The sequence below is a fragment of the Halichoerus grypus genome, chromosome 2, assembly GCF_964656455.1.
Source record: "Halichoerus grypus chromosome 2, mHalGry1.hap1.1, whole genome shotgun sequence".
NCBI lineage: Eukaryota > Metazoa > Chordata > Mammalia > Carnivora > Phocidae > Halichoerus > Halichoerus grypus.
Window position 1 is genome coordinate 195,376,747 of NC_135713.1, and position 18,782 is coordinate 195,395,528.

Here is an 18,782-nt window from a genome sequence, read left to right on the forward strand (position 1 = left end):
TGTAAGATACTGTCTAATTTCCTTAGTTTTGACATAAATACTCTTGGTGTAACTCAAGCTTTGCTTGAAAGTCAGAATGCCTTTCTTCTACTCCTTTTAAGCATCTGGGTGTGGCTTAGGCAACCCCCTAGGGGACATGGGGAAAGGAGATCTTCAGTTCCACCAAGATCAGCTGCAGCAGTTGGGGCTCGTTGGGGCAGCCTTTCAGACTGGTGATGAACCTACCAAAGGCTGGAAGGCTTCTGGGGGCTGACAGTTTTTCAGAGTCTATGCCCAGGTAGTAGGCCACTGGCCCTGCATGCCTGGCTTACTCCTTGAAGACCTCGTGATGGGGAGTGGAGCAGCTAAGAATGCCAGAGTCTGTCTTCCTCTTGTCCTTACTTCTTTTTCCCTTTCCCAGCAAGACTTCAAGGACCGCATTCATAGGCAGAAGTTGACACAGTCAAAGATAACAGAAAATCGGCAACAGATTGTCCGTGCCCGAAAATACTATGATGATTACAGAGTTCAGTTGCGTGCAAAAATGATGAGAATGAGGACCCGGGAAGAAATGGTAAATACAGGTTTTTGTTTTGTTTTTGGTTTTTTTTAAGATTGATTGATTGTAGAGAGGGTGAGGGAGTATAAGCGGTGGGGAGGGGCAGAGGGAGAATCTCAAGCAGACTCCTCACTGAGCTCGGAGCCCGAAATGGGGCTCCCATCTCACGACCCTGAGATCATGACCTGAGCCGAAATCAGGAGTTGGACGCTTAACCGACAGCCATCCAGGTGCCCCGTAAGTGTAGCTTTTTATCCAACCCTATCAAACGGGTGAATTTTATCTGTTAGCTTTCAGGACTACCTTCTTTGTGACTCCTGTCCCTATTTGAATCCAAAACCCAAATGCAAGTCCTAAAGTGCTGGCTCTGAGAGTTTCAACTTGTCCGTACCTCATTTTATTACCTGTGTGGTACATCCTCCAGTGCCCTCATTCCCTCTGACCTCCTGCATGTGTTTTCCAGTACAATTGTTTCAAGGGGTTTGGGAGTGTGTTTAGAAGGAGCAGGGATTTAAAGTGTGACTAGATGACCTGGATTCCACATAAAAACGGGAAAGGAGTGTAGGACAGATGCGTTGTGAAGTATTTCTCCACGGTATTTGTTGTCTCATCCTAATCAAGCTGAAATGCTTAATATTTTGGGATTCCAAACTGGCAGTAAATTACATCTCTAGAGTAAAACATTAAGGTAATTACAGTTAACTGGGCTACTACTATCATGCTCGTTTCTAAAGGATACTAAGGCTTTGAGAGGTTAAGTAACTTGACTAATGAATGCATGGCTATAAGGGAAATGGGCATATCTAAATCCTTTGAAAAATTTGTTTTCCTCCGGCCCAGTTCGATGATAACCACCTCCCCCTCAGTTGTGCACATGTGTAAATGCGCCATTTGTTTCTTCTCTGGCTGGGGTTCTTCCCCTATATATGTGGCTGCTTGAGAACTGTTTTCTGAAAGCAGTAAAGAATTTTGGGGAGGGGCGCCTGGGTGGCTCAGTCATTAAGCGTCTGCCTTTGGCTCAGGTCATGATCCCGGGGTCCTGGGATCGAGCCCCACATCGGGCTCTCTGTTCAGCGGGAAGCCTGCTTCTCCCTCTCCCCCTGCTTGTGTTCCCTCTCTTGCTGTGCCTGTCAAATAAATTAAAAAAAAAAAATTGGGGGGATATAGGAAAGGATGCTGAACACCACTGGTCATTAAGGAAGTACAAATCAAAACCACAAGGGGAAACCACTCACTAAAATATAAAAAGACAGGTGTTGGCAAGGATATGGAGAACTTACAGCCCTCATGCAAGGTTGGCAAAATGGTGCAACCACTTTAGATCACAGTCTGGCAGTTCGTCAAAAGGTTAACATGGCTTCCTACCCTGTGACTCCATAATTTCACTCTTAGGTATATAGCCACACAACCTATGTACGATTACCTTTAGCAGCTTTATTTATAATATGCAAAAAGAGGAAAAAACCCAAAGGCCCATCAGCTGATGGATAAACAAAATGTGATATTCCCATATCGTAGTAAAAGGAATGAAGTATTGATATCTGCTACAACATAGATGAACCGTGAAAACACACTAAGTGAAAGAAGCCAGATACAAAAGGCCACATATTTTGTGATTATATGAAATAATCCAGAATAGGCAAATTTACAGACATAGAAAGTATATTAGTGGTTGCAGGGGGTGGGGGAGTGGCTGCTACTGGGTATAGGGCTTCTTTCTGAAGTGATGGTTGCACAACTCTGAATATACAAAAATCTACTGAATTTTACCTCTTAAAAGGGTGAATTTTGTGGTATGTGGATTATATCTCAATAAAGCTGTTACTTAAAACTGTGAAATAGAATCAGTACAAAATGTTTCTATTCCTCCATGAAAGTTCAGCATAACTTTTTCTAACCAGATTTTTAAGAAATTGTTTGAAGAAGGTTTACAAATTCAAAAGCAAAGATTACGAGACCTAAGAAACTATGCCAAAGAAAAGCGAGCCGAACAAAAGATACAGCACCAGAATGAACTGGACTCAATGGAGAACTACTATAAAGACCAGGTGAGCTCACTGTTGCTGGTTCACACTCTAATGTGCTTAATCCCGGCCACCTTGTGTCAAAAAACAGCTTACTCTGTTTAATAAAAAACCTCCACATATTAACTCAACCTGTCACTCTGCTGGTTAGACTGATTATTCATGATAAGCTAGTACTTGACCACAGTACATAGATTCTCTATATTGCCCTATTTCTATTAAAATAAAGATTTTAAGTCTGTGAACATTATATATCAGAATTGTTAAATTTGGGCTACAGATAAACATTTGGGTTTTTTGCCTCCCTATACAGTTTTCATTGCTGGCAGAAGCCATATCACAAGAACGCCAGGAACTCAAAGCCAGAGAGAAATCCCAGGCCCAGGTAATAATTAACAGGATAGAAATCATTGATTTACATTTTTAAGAACTAGAAAACAATTGTATTACATCTACGACCCAAAACATTTATCCTACGGTTAATCCTATAAATAGGATTTATCCTGTGTTAATTTTACCTGTTAAGTCTCTGTAAGAGCGACTGCTCAATTATGACAATGGCAGGAGCTTGAGGAGGGGGGATAAAAATTGACAGGGGCTCAGACCAGTCTGACCAGTACCCGCCTTATCTTTTAGACACTGTATAAGGTGAAGAGGGAGCTGAGATCAAAGATGGAGAAGGAAATTCAGCAACTGCAGCAGATGATAACCCAGAATGACGACGACACATTCTTTCGGGAATTGGAAGCTGAGCGCTTCAGAGCTCGGCTTCATCTGGCTTCTTTTCAGTACAGTAAAAATCCCTTCCTCTGAGGCCCGATTTTATAAGTGGTTTCTGGAGGACTTGACTAGGACAGATCTAGAACTGAGCCAGTAAACAATCTAAACCAGGAGACTTGTTTCTAAATGCCTAATGCATTCCAATACTTTTTATGACAATTTTTTAAATAAAAATCATTTTCTCGAAGTATACCACTTTGAATTTATGACTTCTTCAAAGGGGGAATAAAGGCACACATAGTTGGTCATAGTTGCAGTAATTAACAAGCCTTGCTTGAGCAGCCAGCTCCTGAAGCCTATTGCTGTAGGTCAGTAAAAACAATAAAAGTCTCTAATTCAGAGAAGCGCTAGAAATGTGGGCTTGTCATCAGAGGTGGGAGCTGGGGTTAAATCTTTAAGATACTGTGTAGATGTTTTAGCTGGTGGCTGGAAGATGAGAATTTGTGTATATGGCCTCTGTTAGTTGGCAGAGGACAGCGTGAGAAGAGGCAAAGGGTGGAAGGTGTGGGCCTTAAGGAGCACTTGTGCTTGCGCATGGAAAGGAGGCACATTGGACTTGGAGTAAACAAGTACACCGACCCTCTTTCTGGTATGGAGGAGTAACGGGGGGGGGGGGGACCAAAAACCCAGCAGGGTGTGGCACCTTCCATGGGAAGGGAGGCTTCAGCTTTTGTAAAGGCCAAGAGCAGTTGAGGATATGGGGACTTTGCTGATCAAAGCCAGAGAGTGGCACAGGGCACCAGGGACAAACTGAAGGGGAGAAGAGACGCTCCCGTTAGGGCACGTAGAGAGTAGCATGGAGCATATGAACATGTTTCATCTAGCATTTCAAGCCGTTCAGACTATATTACCCAGCTCATTTGATTGCTATGACCAATTTCTTCTTGTCTTAAAAAAAACATTAAACTGCCTTTAAAACTTTGCCCTCCGGAGAAGGAGAGGGGGAGGCAAGCCATAAGAGACTCTTAAAGATAAGAGAACAAACTGAGGGTTGCTGGAGGGGAGGCAGGTGGGGGGATGGGCTAAATGGGTGGAGGGTATTAAGGAGGGCACTTGTATGATGAGCACTGGGTATTATGTGTGAGGAATCACTAAATTCTACTGAAACCAGTATCACACTATATGTTAACTAGAATATAAAAATACGGAAGAAAATTTAAAAATAAAGCTTTGCCCTCTGAAGAACAAAGCTGTAAGCATCATGCTCCCTGATTTCAAACTGTATGACAATTATCAAAACAGTATGGTATTGGCATAGAAACACAGATCAGTGGAACAGAATAGAGAGCCCAGAAATAAACCTACACACATGTGGTCAATTTACAACAAATGACTCAAGAATATTCAATAGGAAAAAGGACAGTCTCTTCAACAAATGGTGTTGGGAAAACAGGACATCCACATGTGAAAGATGACACTGAACCCATTATCTTATACACAAAAATTAACTCCAAAGGATTAAAAACTTGAACATAAAACCTGGGACCATAAAGCTAGAAGAAAGCATAGGTGGTAAGTTCCTTGACATTGGTCTTAGTGATGATTTTTTGGATTTGATACCAAAAGTAAAAATAACGAGTGGGAGGGACTACCACTAACTAAAAAGCTTCTGCATAACAAAGGAAACCATCAACAAAATGAAAAGGTAACCTATCAAGTGGGGATAAAATATTAGCAAATGAGATACTATAAAGGGGTTAATATCCAAAATACATTAAGAATTCATATACCTTGGGACACCTGGGTGGCTCAGTTGGTTAAGCGTCCGACTCTTGATTTTAGCTCAGGTCATAACTCAGGGTTGTGAGATCGAGCTCCGTGTCAGGCTCTGTGCTGGGCGTGGAGCCTGCTTAAGATTCTCTCCCTCCCTCCCTCCGCCCCTCTCCCCACCTCAAAAAAAAAAAAAAAAAAAAAATTCCTACAACTCAATAGCAAAAAGAAACCTATCCAATTAAAAAATGGGCAGAGGAACTGAATAGACATTTTTCCAAAGATGACACACAAAGGGCCAACAGGTACATGAAAAGGTGCTCAACATCACTAATCATCAGGGAAATGTGAATCAAAACCACCTCACACCTGTTAGAATGGCTATTATCAAAAAGAAGTGTTGGGAGGATGTGGATAAAAGGGAACCCCTTGTGCATTGTTTGTGGGAATGTAAGTTGGGGCAATCACAATGGAAAACAATATGGAGGTTCCTCAAAAAATTAAATGTAGATGGTGGACCTGGGTGGCTCAGTGAAGTGTCTGACTTGGTTTCAGCTCAGGTATGATCTCAGGGTCCTGGAATTGAGACCCACGTGGGGCTCTGTGCTCAGTGGGGAGTCTGCTTGAGGATTTCTCTCTCTTCCTCTGTCCCTCCCCTGCTCGCTCGCTAAAATAAGTCTTTAAAAAAAAATCTTTAAAAAAAATTTTTTTAAAGAATTACTATTATGTCTCAGCAATTCCACTGAGTATTTATCTGAAGAAAATGAAAACACTAACTGGAAAAGATATATGCACCCCCATGTTCATTGCAGCATTATTTACAATAGCCAAGATATGGAAACTTAAGTGTCCATAAGAAAACATGGTGTTTATATACAATGCTGTATTATTCAGCCATTTAAAAAAAAAAGGAAGTAAAAACAAACAAAAAAACCCCATAAGGGTGTTGTGCTAAGTGAAGTATGTCAGAGAAAGACAAATACCATTACCTCACATGTGGAATCTAAAAACAAAATGGAGCTCATAGATACAGAAAAAAGATTTACAGTTGCCAGAGGTGAGGGGCTGGGGGAATGGGTGAAAGGGGTCAAAAGGTACAAACTTCCAGTTATAAAGTAAGTCCCAGGGATGTAAGGTACAGCTTGGTGTCTACAGTTCATACTGTATTGCATATTTGATAGAGTTGCTAATACAGTAGATCTTAAAAGTTCTCATCACAAGGAAAAGAGTTGTAGCATATATATATGGTGATGTATGTTACACTAGACCTTATTGTGGTGATCAATCTGCAACATCTACACATACCAAATCATTAAGTTGTACAACTGAAACAATATGTCAGTTATACCTCAATTTTTAAAAAGAACTTTTCCCTTCTGGTCTCGATGGTTCTCCACCTTCTTGCCATGCCATCACGTCCGGGAGGAGTGAGTGGTCTGAAAGGTTGAATCTGATGTGTGTCTCCATCTTCAGGCCCAGTTCCTGTGCTAAAAGTCAGAACACTGTGAACATCTGGGTGGGCGGGAGAAGTATCTTAGGAGGGTCCCTCACCCACCCCATGGACTGCTACAGCTGCCTCTCCACTTTCTCCACTTACAAAACACTTCAAGGGAGACAGAAGTGGGGTTTACAGCTCACAGACTGTTAACCTAGATAAATCATAGCCCAAATATCCACGAAAGTATGCTGATCAGCAAGAGTTGAGCATATCACCTTGGCAATGTAGCCAACTGTATAATGAACACAAACACAAGGAAGAAGCTATATCCCTGGCAACTAGTACAGGTTATTTGTTGAATGAACAAGTCATAGGACAAAGACCTGATAAAATGTAACTTTCAAATCTGGCTCGTCAGGGCACTGGCTCAGTCTGTAGAACACGTGACTTGATTTCCAGGTTGTGAGTTTGAGCCCCACGTTGGGTACAGAGATTACTTTAAAAAATAAATAAAAATACTAAAAAAAAAAAAAAAGATTTAACCCTTGGGGTGCCTGGCAGGCTCAGAAGAGCATGTGACTCTCGATCTTGGAATTTTAAGTTCGAGCTCCATGTTGGGTGTACAGATTACTTAAAAATAAAAAATCTTGGGGTGCCTGGGTGGCAGTCAGTTAAGCACCCAACTCTTGGTTTTGGCTTAGGTTGTGATCTCAGGACCATGAGATCAAGCCCCGCACTGGGATCCACACTCTGTATGGAGTCTGCTCGGGATTCTTTATACCTCTCCCTCTGCCCCTCCCCTCCATGCTCGCTCTAATAAATCTTTAAAAAAATTTTTTAAATCTTTAAAAAATTAAAACCTGGCTTGTCTGGTTTGCTAAGAGTGTTAATGTAGGAATGTAACCCTTTTTCCCGTATAATTACCTCTATCCTGTTACAAGGCTCTTGTTCTGTTGTATGTATCCTAACTGTAAGCATCTGGGATATACAAGACAAATAAATGCAGTGGGTACCAAGGTTAACCCTCATTATAACGAAGAGACAAACCTTCCAGGTCGCCACACAGCAGAAAAACATACCGAATCAAACTTTTGGGTAATTCATAGAGTATAAAAAAACTAAAATCCTTACTATACTAACACTACACATTTTAGATAATAACCAGTGAACATGGCAATGCTTTAAACAAGCAAAAAAATTTTCAAAAGGATATAAGGAACGGCCAGCACGGCCCTTCTCTGGGCTTTACCATCCCCCTCCCACCTCCGTGCGCTTCCCCGACAGTCCTTTCTGTGCGGCCTCTGCCCCAGGGGACTCACACAGGCTGTGCTCTGGATGAAGAAACCTCGGAGCCACTCCTTTCTCCACCCGTATATTCAGCTGGACTTTCATCCACTATCCGCTATCATTCACCTTTGTGAATCATGGCCCTTCAAGTCTGGGTTTCTTGGAAAAATGTAATTGGTTTCTCCTTTTGGGGATTTTACAGCTCGACACCAAGGTAGCAGAGGCGGCCCCTAACACTGCTCGGGCCACCAGAGCCCCGACCGCCACCGTTCCGGGCCTGGTGCGCGGACCCGGGGAGCCCGGAGCAGCCTCCGAAATCCATCCCCACACAGCCTCCCCCTCCCGAGCAGCCGCCGGCAGCCAGTCAAGCCAATCAATGTGCTCGGCCCGGGGATGGGGGGGGGCCTCCCTGAGACAACAACTGAGGCAGGCACGTGAATCTTCGTAAACTTCTCACTTGGTGGTTCACCGGCTGTCACTCTCCACCAAGCCAATCACAGAGTTTTATCAAAACAATTCATTATAAACTCAATATTCTTTAAAAACTGTGATGCTGTGACGGTGCAAACAGCATTCATTTTATTGCTCAGCTGGGCACGGGCACATACACGGTTAACTTTTAAAAACCATTTATACAGATGTTATTGATAAAGCTCATGTAACAACTGAGTGAAAATACAAAGAATATCAAAGCTAAAACACTCTGTAATAAATACAAATACAATGAAAATGATAAAACTTTGCTTTTAAAGTCAGTCTGAGGGAAAGAAGAATATTACATCAAGTGAACTAATTACATCTAGAAAGAAAACAGCTCAGCATCTGGTACAATCGTCCCCCGCACCGAAGACCGGCCGGCCCCACACGGCGCCCACGGACCGCGCGCTGCCGCTTCAACACAGAAGCGCGGGGAGCCGCTCTAGCAAACTGCAGACGACGAGAATCGTCTCTAACTCCCAACAATGCAACCAGTTCAACGCCCTGGAAGTTCAAAGCGGACTTAGTGTTGTAAAATAAAGCGAATTACATTGTACTTAAAAGGAAGGAATTTTGTGCTCTGAACCGTAAATGCTAACAATTGAAAAAATAAAAAGGAAAAATAAAACCCAGTCAGGGCAACAAACTATGTGCCAAACAAAATGTACACTATACACAGCACTGTTTAAAAACTCTTTACACCAACACAGCAGACCCTCTGAAACAGAACTCACCTCTGTACTGCGTATGAGCTCTACAAATAATCCCTGTGCGTAATTAAGCATTCATGGTGGAGAGGCGGCGTATGGAAACGTGACATCACGTATCTGAAATAACACAACTGGAGGGAGGGATTAGAAAAAACCCAGCTAAGAGGGACATGTGGAAATAAATATTCACATTACACATGAGGTGCAAGTCCCAGATTCCATGACACGGTGGGGGGTTTGTTTGCTTAGCACCTGTTTGGAAGTCATCAGGGAACATAATTTTGAAAATGAAATCTAATCATGTCTTTCTAAATCATGTTGGTGATACCACAGACTGTTAGGGTAGATTTCTTTTAAAGCTCTATTAAGTCATTATTATAAAGTTAAAAAGGCACTCAAAAGCAATGGTATTAGCCTGCTTTATTGTACATTATGATAGTCGCATTCATTACTGCATCTGTCAGTTAGGACATCTCTAAAGTGTTCATTATGTACTTACTTTTTGGAAGGTTCTAAGAGTAGGCACGATTACACTGCACTAGTGCTTTAATATAATATAAAAGAGACGGACCTGCAACCAATATGGTACTAGCGTGAAAGCGGAAAGCTGATAATCAAATAGTTCAGAAACCTTTTCTGTACGTTTCAAGATGTTCTTAGGTACTACTAAGAATGCAGCAGGAAAACACAAAGTGTCTGGGAAGGAGAAGGTCAGCAGAAGCACATTTACCACTGCACGGTATGACTATGACTAGCTTGCATGTAGCAGTCCAATTTGGCTGAATGAAATAAATTCAAATACTTAGAAACTACACAAGTAGTTCTCAACTTTTTTAAACAGCAAAATTTCCACTTCTTTTATATCCCCTCCCCCAACCTCCCACCCCATGGAAGCTTACTTGGAATTCCAAAACACACAAGAGAGAAATTGGGAGCTGCTCTGGTAAACGGGGTAGGGGTGGGGGGTAGTTAGAGGCTCCTGCTCAAATACCAGCTAGGCCTTTCCTCTCCCTTTCTGTCCCTCCTCTTAGACCATTACTTCTGAGGCACCTCTGAGGAACCCCTTGGCTCATGGGGTGAGACTGAAAACCAATCCATCAAATGGAAGAACACAAAGGACCTATTCACTTGATAATTAAGCTGCAAAATTTCAACAGAGCTATCATCAAAATTTGCCCCTCTTGGTTCACATCGGTGTAAGAAAAAAAAAAAATATATATATATATATAGTGCAGATTTCTGACAGCTGAATTTAAAAATCCATCCATGATTTCAGAGTTTTTCAATCCCTAACTCCAGAATTTTGGTTGCCTTCTGGATTATGCAACATGCCACACACCTTGAAAGCTAAATCTGGATATTTCAAAATCAGATGCTGATCAACACCAAGGGAACTGGGATTCCCTTACCTCCAAAATGAATTCTTCAGTTATAAAGTAATTTATACCAGAGATTTAGAATCACTATTTCTTCAGTAATCCTACCCCCTGTCCTACCCCACTCCCCACCCCACCTTCATTTTATTAGGTAAAAACAGGATTTTCTAAGCTGCCTGAATAAAATTTTTCCTTTGTTATAATTTTAGCTCATGAGCAGCTAAACAAAGATTCTGGGTAGTTTACTTGATAGAAAGTTAAACCGTAATTAAAATATAAATTAGGTGCACTTGTCATAGGAGACTTTGGTTTACAGAAATAGTATCATATATATTAAAGATAAGCTGACCCAGCAAAAGAATGAAAATCCCATCCCATCCACACGATCTGAGGAGCTATAAAAATGCAGTATATTTCCATTTAAGATGAGAAGTAAATCCAAAATACCTGATCATATTGATTCAAGATAAAAAATTAGGATTTTTTTTAAAAAGTCTCTTAAAAACAAGGAGCCCCTGAATGCATCTGACTATATCAATAAGCTACTAAGTTTAGACTAAATGGTTGCATTAGGAATCTGACAACCAAAATCATGTGGCTGTATTCCAGGAAGTTCGTACTTGAAAAATATACAAAAGACTCACTTAGTCTAGGTTGAAACATATAATGCTTTTAAAATACAATGTTTTGCTAGAGAAAAATGTGATTAAATGTGTAAATGGCTTAATTTTTTTAAAGATAATGATTCCTTTAGCCAATTGTTTACAAAGGTAGAATAATCCAAAATAATTTTATTTCTTTTTTTTTTTTTTTACAAAGAGCAAGTACAGGAGCTGTTCAAAATCATGTATTCAATCAAAATGAAATGTGATGTGTACCGACTGCTGAAGGTGTCTTGATGTTTGAGAGACTTGAAATCTGTGGAGCGATTTGAATAGATTACCTTTTATAAAAATAGTAGTAGTCTTTAAGTGTAGAATACTGCCTAACTCTGGAAATGTAGGAAAAGTCAGCATTCTTTAGGTTCAAGATATTAATTTTAAATAGCAGCTGAGTATGGCCTCATGGCAAAGCATAAAGACCTCTTTTTTTTTCCTTGAAAAGGAATTTCAAAATTGTCCTTTCCCCTCACAGTGTCCTAAAAAAATTTTTAAGGGGGGGGTGGGCATTTTCCTGTATTTCCGCATTCCGCGAAACTTTGCTGAAAGGAGGCTGGCGGTCGGGGTATAAATAGAGTCCTGGGGAAATCCTTGAAGTCTGTCATTCCACAGCAAACCCACATGTTTCTTCAATGGCTGTTAGCAGCTTTTCATATAACTTTTCATAGCTTTCATAGGGCGGAATGTCTATTCGATTGAAGCTGTAAATAAGCAAATCAGATGGACAGAGTTCACTGAGAATAAGCAAACTGGCCTAGCCTAGCAAGTGTAATATTATACTAATTCAGGCACATAACTTTTCATGACACATATAAAATTAGAAGTTGTATTTCTCTAAAGCAGAGACGTGCCACTTTCAGGCTTTCCTACCAATTTCTGAATAATCTTAAATCACTTAAAAGTGGCTTATTCCTTTTAGAGGTCCTTTTAGTAATAAGAACAGCAAATGCAACATCAAATTGGTTTAAAACTAACACCTATGGACATGGACTGAGGGGGGAAAGCTCCAAAAAGAACTCACCAAGTGTGGGCTTTGGGCAGGTTGTTGGTGCAAGCATCAATCTGGTGAATGGTGAAGAGTCGTGGGCCTGCAGCACCTGCCGAAGAAGTCAGTGTGCGTCATGTCACTGTATCAGTCTCCGAAATCTTAGAAAAAAACTGGTACATAAACCACGGGGCCTAAAGATGGGGATACTGGTGACTCCACTACCAGCTGCCAAGGGCAGGAGGAAAAGAATCTGGATTTTGAAAACTGGAACTGACCTTGGGTAACACTGGATTCCTTAATATGCTAGCGTTTCAATTTGAGAAAAAGTCCAGGATTAGAAATCCTTTGCTAACTTCTATCTTCTATAAAAAAAATTGATGTGCCAGAAGTATGAGAAGAAAAGTAAATGGACAAATCCAAGGTCAAATATATATACACACATTCAAAAAGATAACCACCTAAATGCAAATTTAGGTTTCAGGCCTCAAACTTGGCCGACAGCAAAAGATTAGCAGTCCGTGACATAAATCTCAGTTAACATAAGACCCTCCATAAACGTGTACGTAGAAATATAGCTTCACTTTACACATCCGGGTAGTCTGCTAGTGAGTTCTCCAAACAGGGAATGTAAGCACAGCTCAAAGGCCGCGCTCCCCGGGACGCCTGCCACGGGCGCTGCGGGCAAGGCGCCGGATCCTGTGCCAGTCTTGCTGTGCGCTCCTCAGCCATGGCTTCAGAGGGAAGGAAGCAGCTGCCACCCCGGGAAGCCCCACAGTCCTTGGCGATATTACCAACTCATCCCCAAAGTCAACAGCTATGCCGCAGAACAAACAAATGGTCTGACACCATGCAGTAAGGAAAGCGCTCGGGCCACACAAACGGCTTCCACAAACGCACGCTGCCTCTCTCTATTGAAAGAATAAAAAAGTTGAGGGAGGAGGCGTCCCAAGTGGTTGCAGGTTTTGCCAGGCTGAGGTGTGAAGGTGGCAGCAGACAGGCTTTCCTTGTGGGAATGTGCACCACAGGCTAAAAGCGAGGTGACCAGAAAAGGCAGAGCACCGTGACCAACAGCCTGGAGCGTGCGGCCCTCACTACAAGCACAGGGGACCCAGCGGACAGGGCTCTTGGGAGGGAACGAAGGAAAGGAAGGAGATGGAGGTATCACGACGAGAGACTTACAGATACGAAACAGAATGAGGCCCACGGTTTGTAAACTATATTAACCAAATGTTGATGCCCTGCCCCCCAGTCCTCTGAGGCCAGCTGGGTTCTACCTTGTAAAGCTTTGAAGCCCTGCAGAGGCACTCTAGATGATCCTGTCACAAACTGAAGTAACCGCGCTCTTCGCTCTTCATCAAAAAACTCCACAGCCTTCCAGAACCACTTGACGACATTGCTATCTGGTGTGCAGTGTTTTAACCGGGTGTTTACCTTCCAGTCATTAACATCTATCTTTCCAAGTCCACAGATAATGAGCTGTTAAAATATTGCACAAATAATGAGCCAATGGAAATCCAAGTTAGGCCCCAAATCCCTCAAACAGAACTTTAGATTTGTAGTGTTGGCTCTCATATGATGGTTCTTAATCAAAGGTACACATCAGAATCATCTAGAAAGCTTTTTCAAAACAGACATATCATCAGGTCCCATGTTCAGAGATTCTGCTTCTGTGAGTCTAGGGTGATATGAGGGATCTGTATTTCAAAGGCTCCATGGACTTACATACTGCAGGCTCCCTACCCAGGGTCTGAGAACCACCACTGTGGTGAACATGACAGGATGAAAGTCCCATATATTCACAGAATTCTAAATTTCTGTTTAATGGACAGAAAATTACTCAGAGTAAATACAGTTCAGATGTGCCTTCCTTAATACCTGCATCATATTGAGTTTCAACACTTACTAGCTTTGGGATGTGGGCAATTCGGTCCACTCCCTCGGCCAGCAGTTTCCCCTGCTGTAATACTGGAGTAACGCCTACCTCACTCCATCCTGTGCAAGAAATAGGTACTGAACAAGTGAGAACAATCTGTTTGATAATCTTTAAGTTATAGCAAAGTACGAAATACAGGACGGAGAGCTCTGCTGGACATCCTTCTCCACGGGCAGCACACGCGAGCCGCATCAAAACCCCTGTGACCACTGACCCGTCTCCTGAGCCTCCAAGACTAACTCGTCTCAGGCAAGTGTCGGTAACCGTGAATTATAACCGTGTGGAAAGCATGATGTAACTTGCAAATCCCACATTTTATAATTAGTTCTATTAATCCCATATAACACTAAAAGAAATTATGCCTTTTTTAATAAAAAGTTTAATTTCATTACCAATAGAAACTATGTAAAATAAACCCTAACCCTACTGAATAAAATCTCCACCAAAGCTTCGACAGGGTTCTGGAAAGAGTACTAAATCATAGCCACACTAAACAGGGAGGCGGTTATCCAAACAGGATTACAGAAGTATTACTAACACAAAAGATATCTCCTCTTTTCTTCAGAGGAGTGGTAATTATACGGCCAAATTCCTCACTTGTTTTATGAACAGATGAAAATGCACTGCATTTCAGCGTTATTGCCATTCCTGCTGTGTTTTCTGCCTCCTCCTGACCGCTTCCTCTGGCCATTTCACTACTGAATAGTTCAAGCACAAAAGGAATGGGGGATGGTACTGAGTCAAACCAAGCTGTTTGGATTCACTAACAGGTCTGTTAACAGATTTAGTTAGAAACGCACTGAAGGGGCATCTGGCTGGCTCAGCTGGAAGAGCGTGTGACTCTCGATCATGGGGTTGTGAGTTCAAGTCCCATGCTGGGTGTAGAGATTACTTAAATAATTTTTTTTTAAAGATTTTATTTATTCATTTGAGAGAGAGAGTGAGCACAAGCAGGGGAGTGGAAGGGACAGAGGGAGAGGGAGAAGCAGACTCCCTGCTGAGCAGGGAGCCCGCTGCAGGACTCCATCCCAGGACCCCAAGATCATGACCTGAGCAGAAGGCAGACACTTAACCAGCTGAGCCACGCAGGTGCCCCAATAAATATTTTTTTAAAAAAGAAAGGACACTGACGTTAATGAATAAAATGTTTTACATTTATTTGTAGATTTCAAATATTTATGCTATTCCTAGCCACTAATTAAATTTGGGGCCTCCAGTAGAATAAATTAAATTTGGGGCCTCTATAAAACCTCATTGTTTTTCAAAGTAGCTCAGTGGAAATTCAGATGTATTTGTTTAAAGGTCTTAATTATAAAACCAGACTAAAGGTGCTTTAACGACCAGCTTTTAAAAGAAAACAACCACCAAAAAAACGGTTGTTTGTTACTGCTACTGTTAGTAATAAATATTTCCAAAGAGAGGAAATATATTTACAGTTTATCCTAAGTGTTTCATTTTATTTTTTTTTTAATTTTACTTATTTGACAGAGAGAGAGACAGTGAGAGAGGGAACACAGGCAGGGGGAGTGGGAGAGGGAGAAGCAGGCCTCCCGCGGAGCAGGAAGCCCGATGCGGGGCTCAATCCCAAGACCCTGGGATCATGACCTGAGCCGAAGGCAGACGCCTAACGACTGAGCCACCCAGGCGCCCCTATCCTAAATGTTTTATTTCTCTATGATCTTGTCCATTAAATGCTTTCTTGCAAAGCTTAGTGTAAATCCAACTGAACCTAGGCTTTTAATTCAAATAAATTTCAATATGGTGGAGACTAAGTAATGAAACTTAATTAAATCAATAACCACTTTGTTATACGCAAACAATGAATCATGGAACACTACATCAAAAACTAATGATGTAATGTATGCTGACTAACATAAACATAATAAAATAAAATAAATAAAAAATAAAAGGGGAAGGTCAAAATCATATTCTGTTGGGTAGCGGGGCAATAAAAATAATGAAGACTTTTAAAAAAAAATAACCACTTAATTAGGGAATAGAAAACAACATGTACACATAAGACATGAAAACAAGAAAGGATAATATCCAAAAATAAGAGTGTTCACAATATAAAAGAGATGGCTTACTTGTAGAAATTCCAAAGCATGAAAGGCTTTTCCAAAGCAGGAAAGACTTTTCCTGCTTTGGAACAGGAATTCTCATAGCATTGCACCATAAAACTTCAAAAGCACCAGCAATATGACTTTCCTCTAAAACAGAAAATTCCCAACCTTCCCTCGTGACACTAAATGATGTCATGACATTAATAACACCGACCTCTAGCTCCTTCTCATCAAATGTCTTCAGCAGATGCTGTGGAATTACTTCATTAAATCCTTTCTGCAGAGCCAGGAATTGCGCCTCAATGCCTCGTAAAAATCTCCAGTTCACATAGAGCCTGTAAACATTGGACAGGGGTTTCATATGATCAAATATATTCAGATTTGGTAACTATTATGAATCTCTACTTTAGCGACATTACACTTTATAAGCACCTAGCATTAAGAATTTAGTCTACAGTCTGGGATGCCTGGGTGGCTCAGTGGGTTAAGGGTCTGACTCTGGTTTCAGCTCAGGTCATGACCTCATGGTCATGAGATTAAGCCCCACCTCAGGCTCCGCACTCAGCACAGAGTTTGCTTGGGATTCTTTCCTCTTCCTGTCCCTCCTCCTCTGCCCATCTCCAACCACCCCTATCCTATGCTCTCTCTCTCAAATAAATAAATAAAATCCTAAAAAAAAAAAAAAAATTAGGCCACAGTCTAAAGAATCTCAGATTCCTGAGGGTGCTGGACCCTGAGCTGTGAGGTGGTTCACTGTAAATTAAAAAGTGGTGACCTTCCACTAACAAAAGCAGCATGAATAAAGCAACTCTGCAAATCAGAGAAATTCCTAGTAAACTGGAAGGCAGCTAGAGATTAGATGGGTCTGAAGTTAAAATCTGGAGAAAACTTCTTTCTGAACTTCTAGCATGCATGCCACCAATCAGAAAAAAGAGCCCATTCAACCAAACTATTTTTCTGGTTTCACTTCAAAGTATAATCTGAACGTGTTGGGTGTTTCGTTTGTATTTTGGAAGTGGTATGTAGGGAAGGAGGAGGTAAAGAGTCTCTTCATATCCAGAATGAGAACAGTAAAAGCCAATGGTAAACACTTTTTGATTAAATACTCATTGTTCCCTGGAGGCTTTAAAAAGAACCTGGAAGATGTAATGTTACCAACAAAAAGTACACCAAACTACATCTAACGTGGAGCTTTATTTATATTTTTGACTTGGACTTATAACCAAATTGCCTTTTAAAAAAATCTATCTACCTGGGAAAACTTCTCCACTTCAAAAATCTCAGAACTATTCACCTTCCAAATATGTCAACACTTCCTCTTCCAAACGTGGGGAAACCAATCTCTACTCTAAGAAGTTACTTAACATTAGATCCTTTGCCAGACCTCATTTTTGTTTGCTTAAGAGGACAGCAAAACTGCACGTCTTTACAAAAGTTTTTCTCTGTAACTTTTTTTTTTAAAGATTTTATTTATTTATTTGAGAAAGGAGAGAGCCAGAGAGAGAGGGCAAGCACAAGCAGGGGGAGCAGCAGAGGGAGAGGGAGAAGTAGGCTCCCTGAGAAGGGAGCCTGACGTGGGGCTTGATCTCAGGACCCTGGGATCATGACCTGAGCTGAAGGCAGCTGATCAGGCACCCCTCTGTAACTTTTTTCTGTCAAAACTGTGTCTGGTAGGAGACATGACTGTGTGCTGAAAACATGACTGAGTCTAGGAACTGAGTAGTCCATGCTAGATAGTCCATTCTATTACCCCCCTTCTCCCTGTCTACTTTCAGGCCCAGCACCAGTACTCCCTCATCCTAGCCATACACTTTATTTGGTATATAGTCCTCCTGGACATCTTCTGAATAATTATAAAACAACAACATAGACTTTGTTCCCATATAATTCCTAACACTTGCCCTTTTTTTTTTTTTTGAAAGATTTTTATTTATTTGACACACACACACACACAGAGAGGCAGGCAGAGGGAGAGGGAGAAGCAGGCTCCCCGCTGAACAGAGTCCTATGGGGACTCGATTCCAGGACCGCGGGATCATGACCTGAGCTGAAGGCAGACACTTAACCAAGTGAGTCACCCAGGTGCCCCTAAAACCTACCTTTAAAAAAGAAAGGTTTACTAATTTTTTTTAGTAATCTCTACACCCAATGTGGGTCTTGAACTCATGATCCCAAGATTAAGAATCACATGTTCTTCCGACTGAGCCAGCCTGGTGCCCCTAAAACTTTTTTAACTCTGACAACTTATATAGTCTCTTTCTTTTAAACATCCATATAACATTCTGTTCAATGTATATATGTAAATCGTTCTCCTCTAAAAACATTTCATCAGTTTTCAGTTGTTTTTACAAGTAGTATTTAAGTGAACTTCCATATTTATATTTCTTTAACTACATGGGTTTCTATAGAATAGATTCCTAAAAACAGGGCTGCTGGTTGAAAGGCATATGCATTTTCATTTTGATAGCTGTTATCAAACTGCTTTCCAAAAAAGCTACTCCAGTGCTCACTCCCATGAACAGTCTGTGAGACTGATGGGCCTCACGTGTCAACCAGGACAATTAAGCCAGTTAAGACTTAGGGATATAATCTACACCAAAAAGTACAGCGTGCACATTTCTGTGTTCATGTGGTCAAGTTCAAACACCTACACTGGATTGCCACAGTTTTATGTTTAAAAGAACTTTAGTTACCATAGGCCAAATGATCTAACCCTACTTCTAAATTCCTCAATCATCAGGTGATTATAGAAAATCTGAAGAACGTTTTCTTGTATTTACCCCTTACACCCACGACGGG

General features: G+C 41.3%; 2 protein-coding genes across 4 annotated transcripts in view; one reads left to right on the top strand and one right to left on the bottom strand.

The window, feature by feature from the left end:
• The window catches only part of CEP95 (centrosomal protein 95), a 36,828-nt gene extending 33,296 nt beyond the window's left edge, over positions 1–3,532 (top strand). The window contains exons 17-20 of the mRNA XM_036116263.2: positions 401–553; positions 2,440–2,586; positions 2,876–2,947; positions 3,199–3,532. Coding sequence (XP_035972156.1) covers positions 401–553; positions 2,440–2,586; positions 2,876–2,947; positions 3,199–3,375 — 549 coding nt within the window. The 3' untranslated portion in view covers positions 3,376–3,532. The remainder of the gene's footprint in view (positions 1–400; positions 554–2,439; positions 2,587–2,875; positions 2,948–3,198) is intronic.
• The window catches only part of SMURF2 (SMAD specific E3 ubiquitin protein ligase 2), a 123,910-nt gene that overhangs the window by 2,772 nt on the left and 102,356 nt on the right, over positions 1–18,782 (bottom strand). Inside the window, exons 16-19 of one of the 3 annotated variants that reach the window (XM_036116266.2) lie at positions 16,198–16,318; positions 13,262–13,463; positions 12,021–12,096; positions 8,312–11,700 (exon numbers count right to left, since the gene is read on the bottom strand). In XM_036116266.2, the coding sequence (XP_035972159.1) occupies positions 11,601–11,700; positions 12,021–12,096; positions 13,262–13,463; positions 16,198–16,318 (499 nt within the window). In that variant the 3' untranslated portion in view covers positions 8,312–11,600. Of the gene's footprint in view, positions 1–8,311; positions 11,701–12,020; positions 12,097–13,261; positions 13,464–16,197; positions 16,319–18,782 lie in introns of those variants that run through there. The other 2 variants (XM_036116268.2, XM_078065934.1) reach the window with 2 other exon arrangements.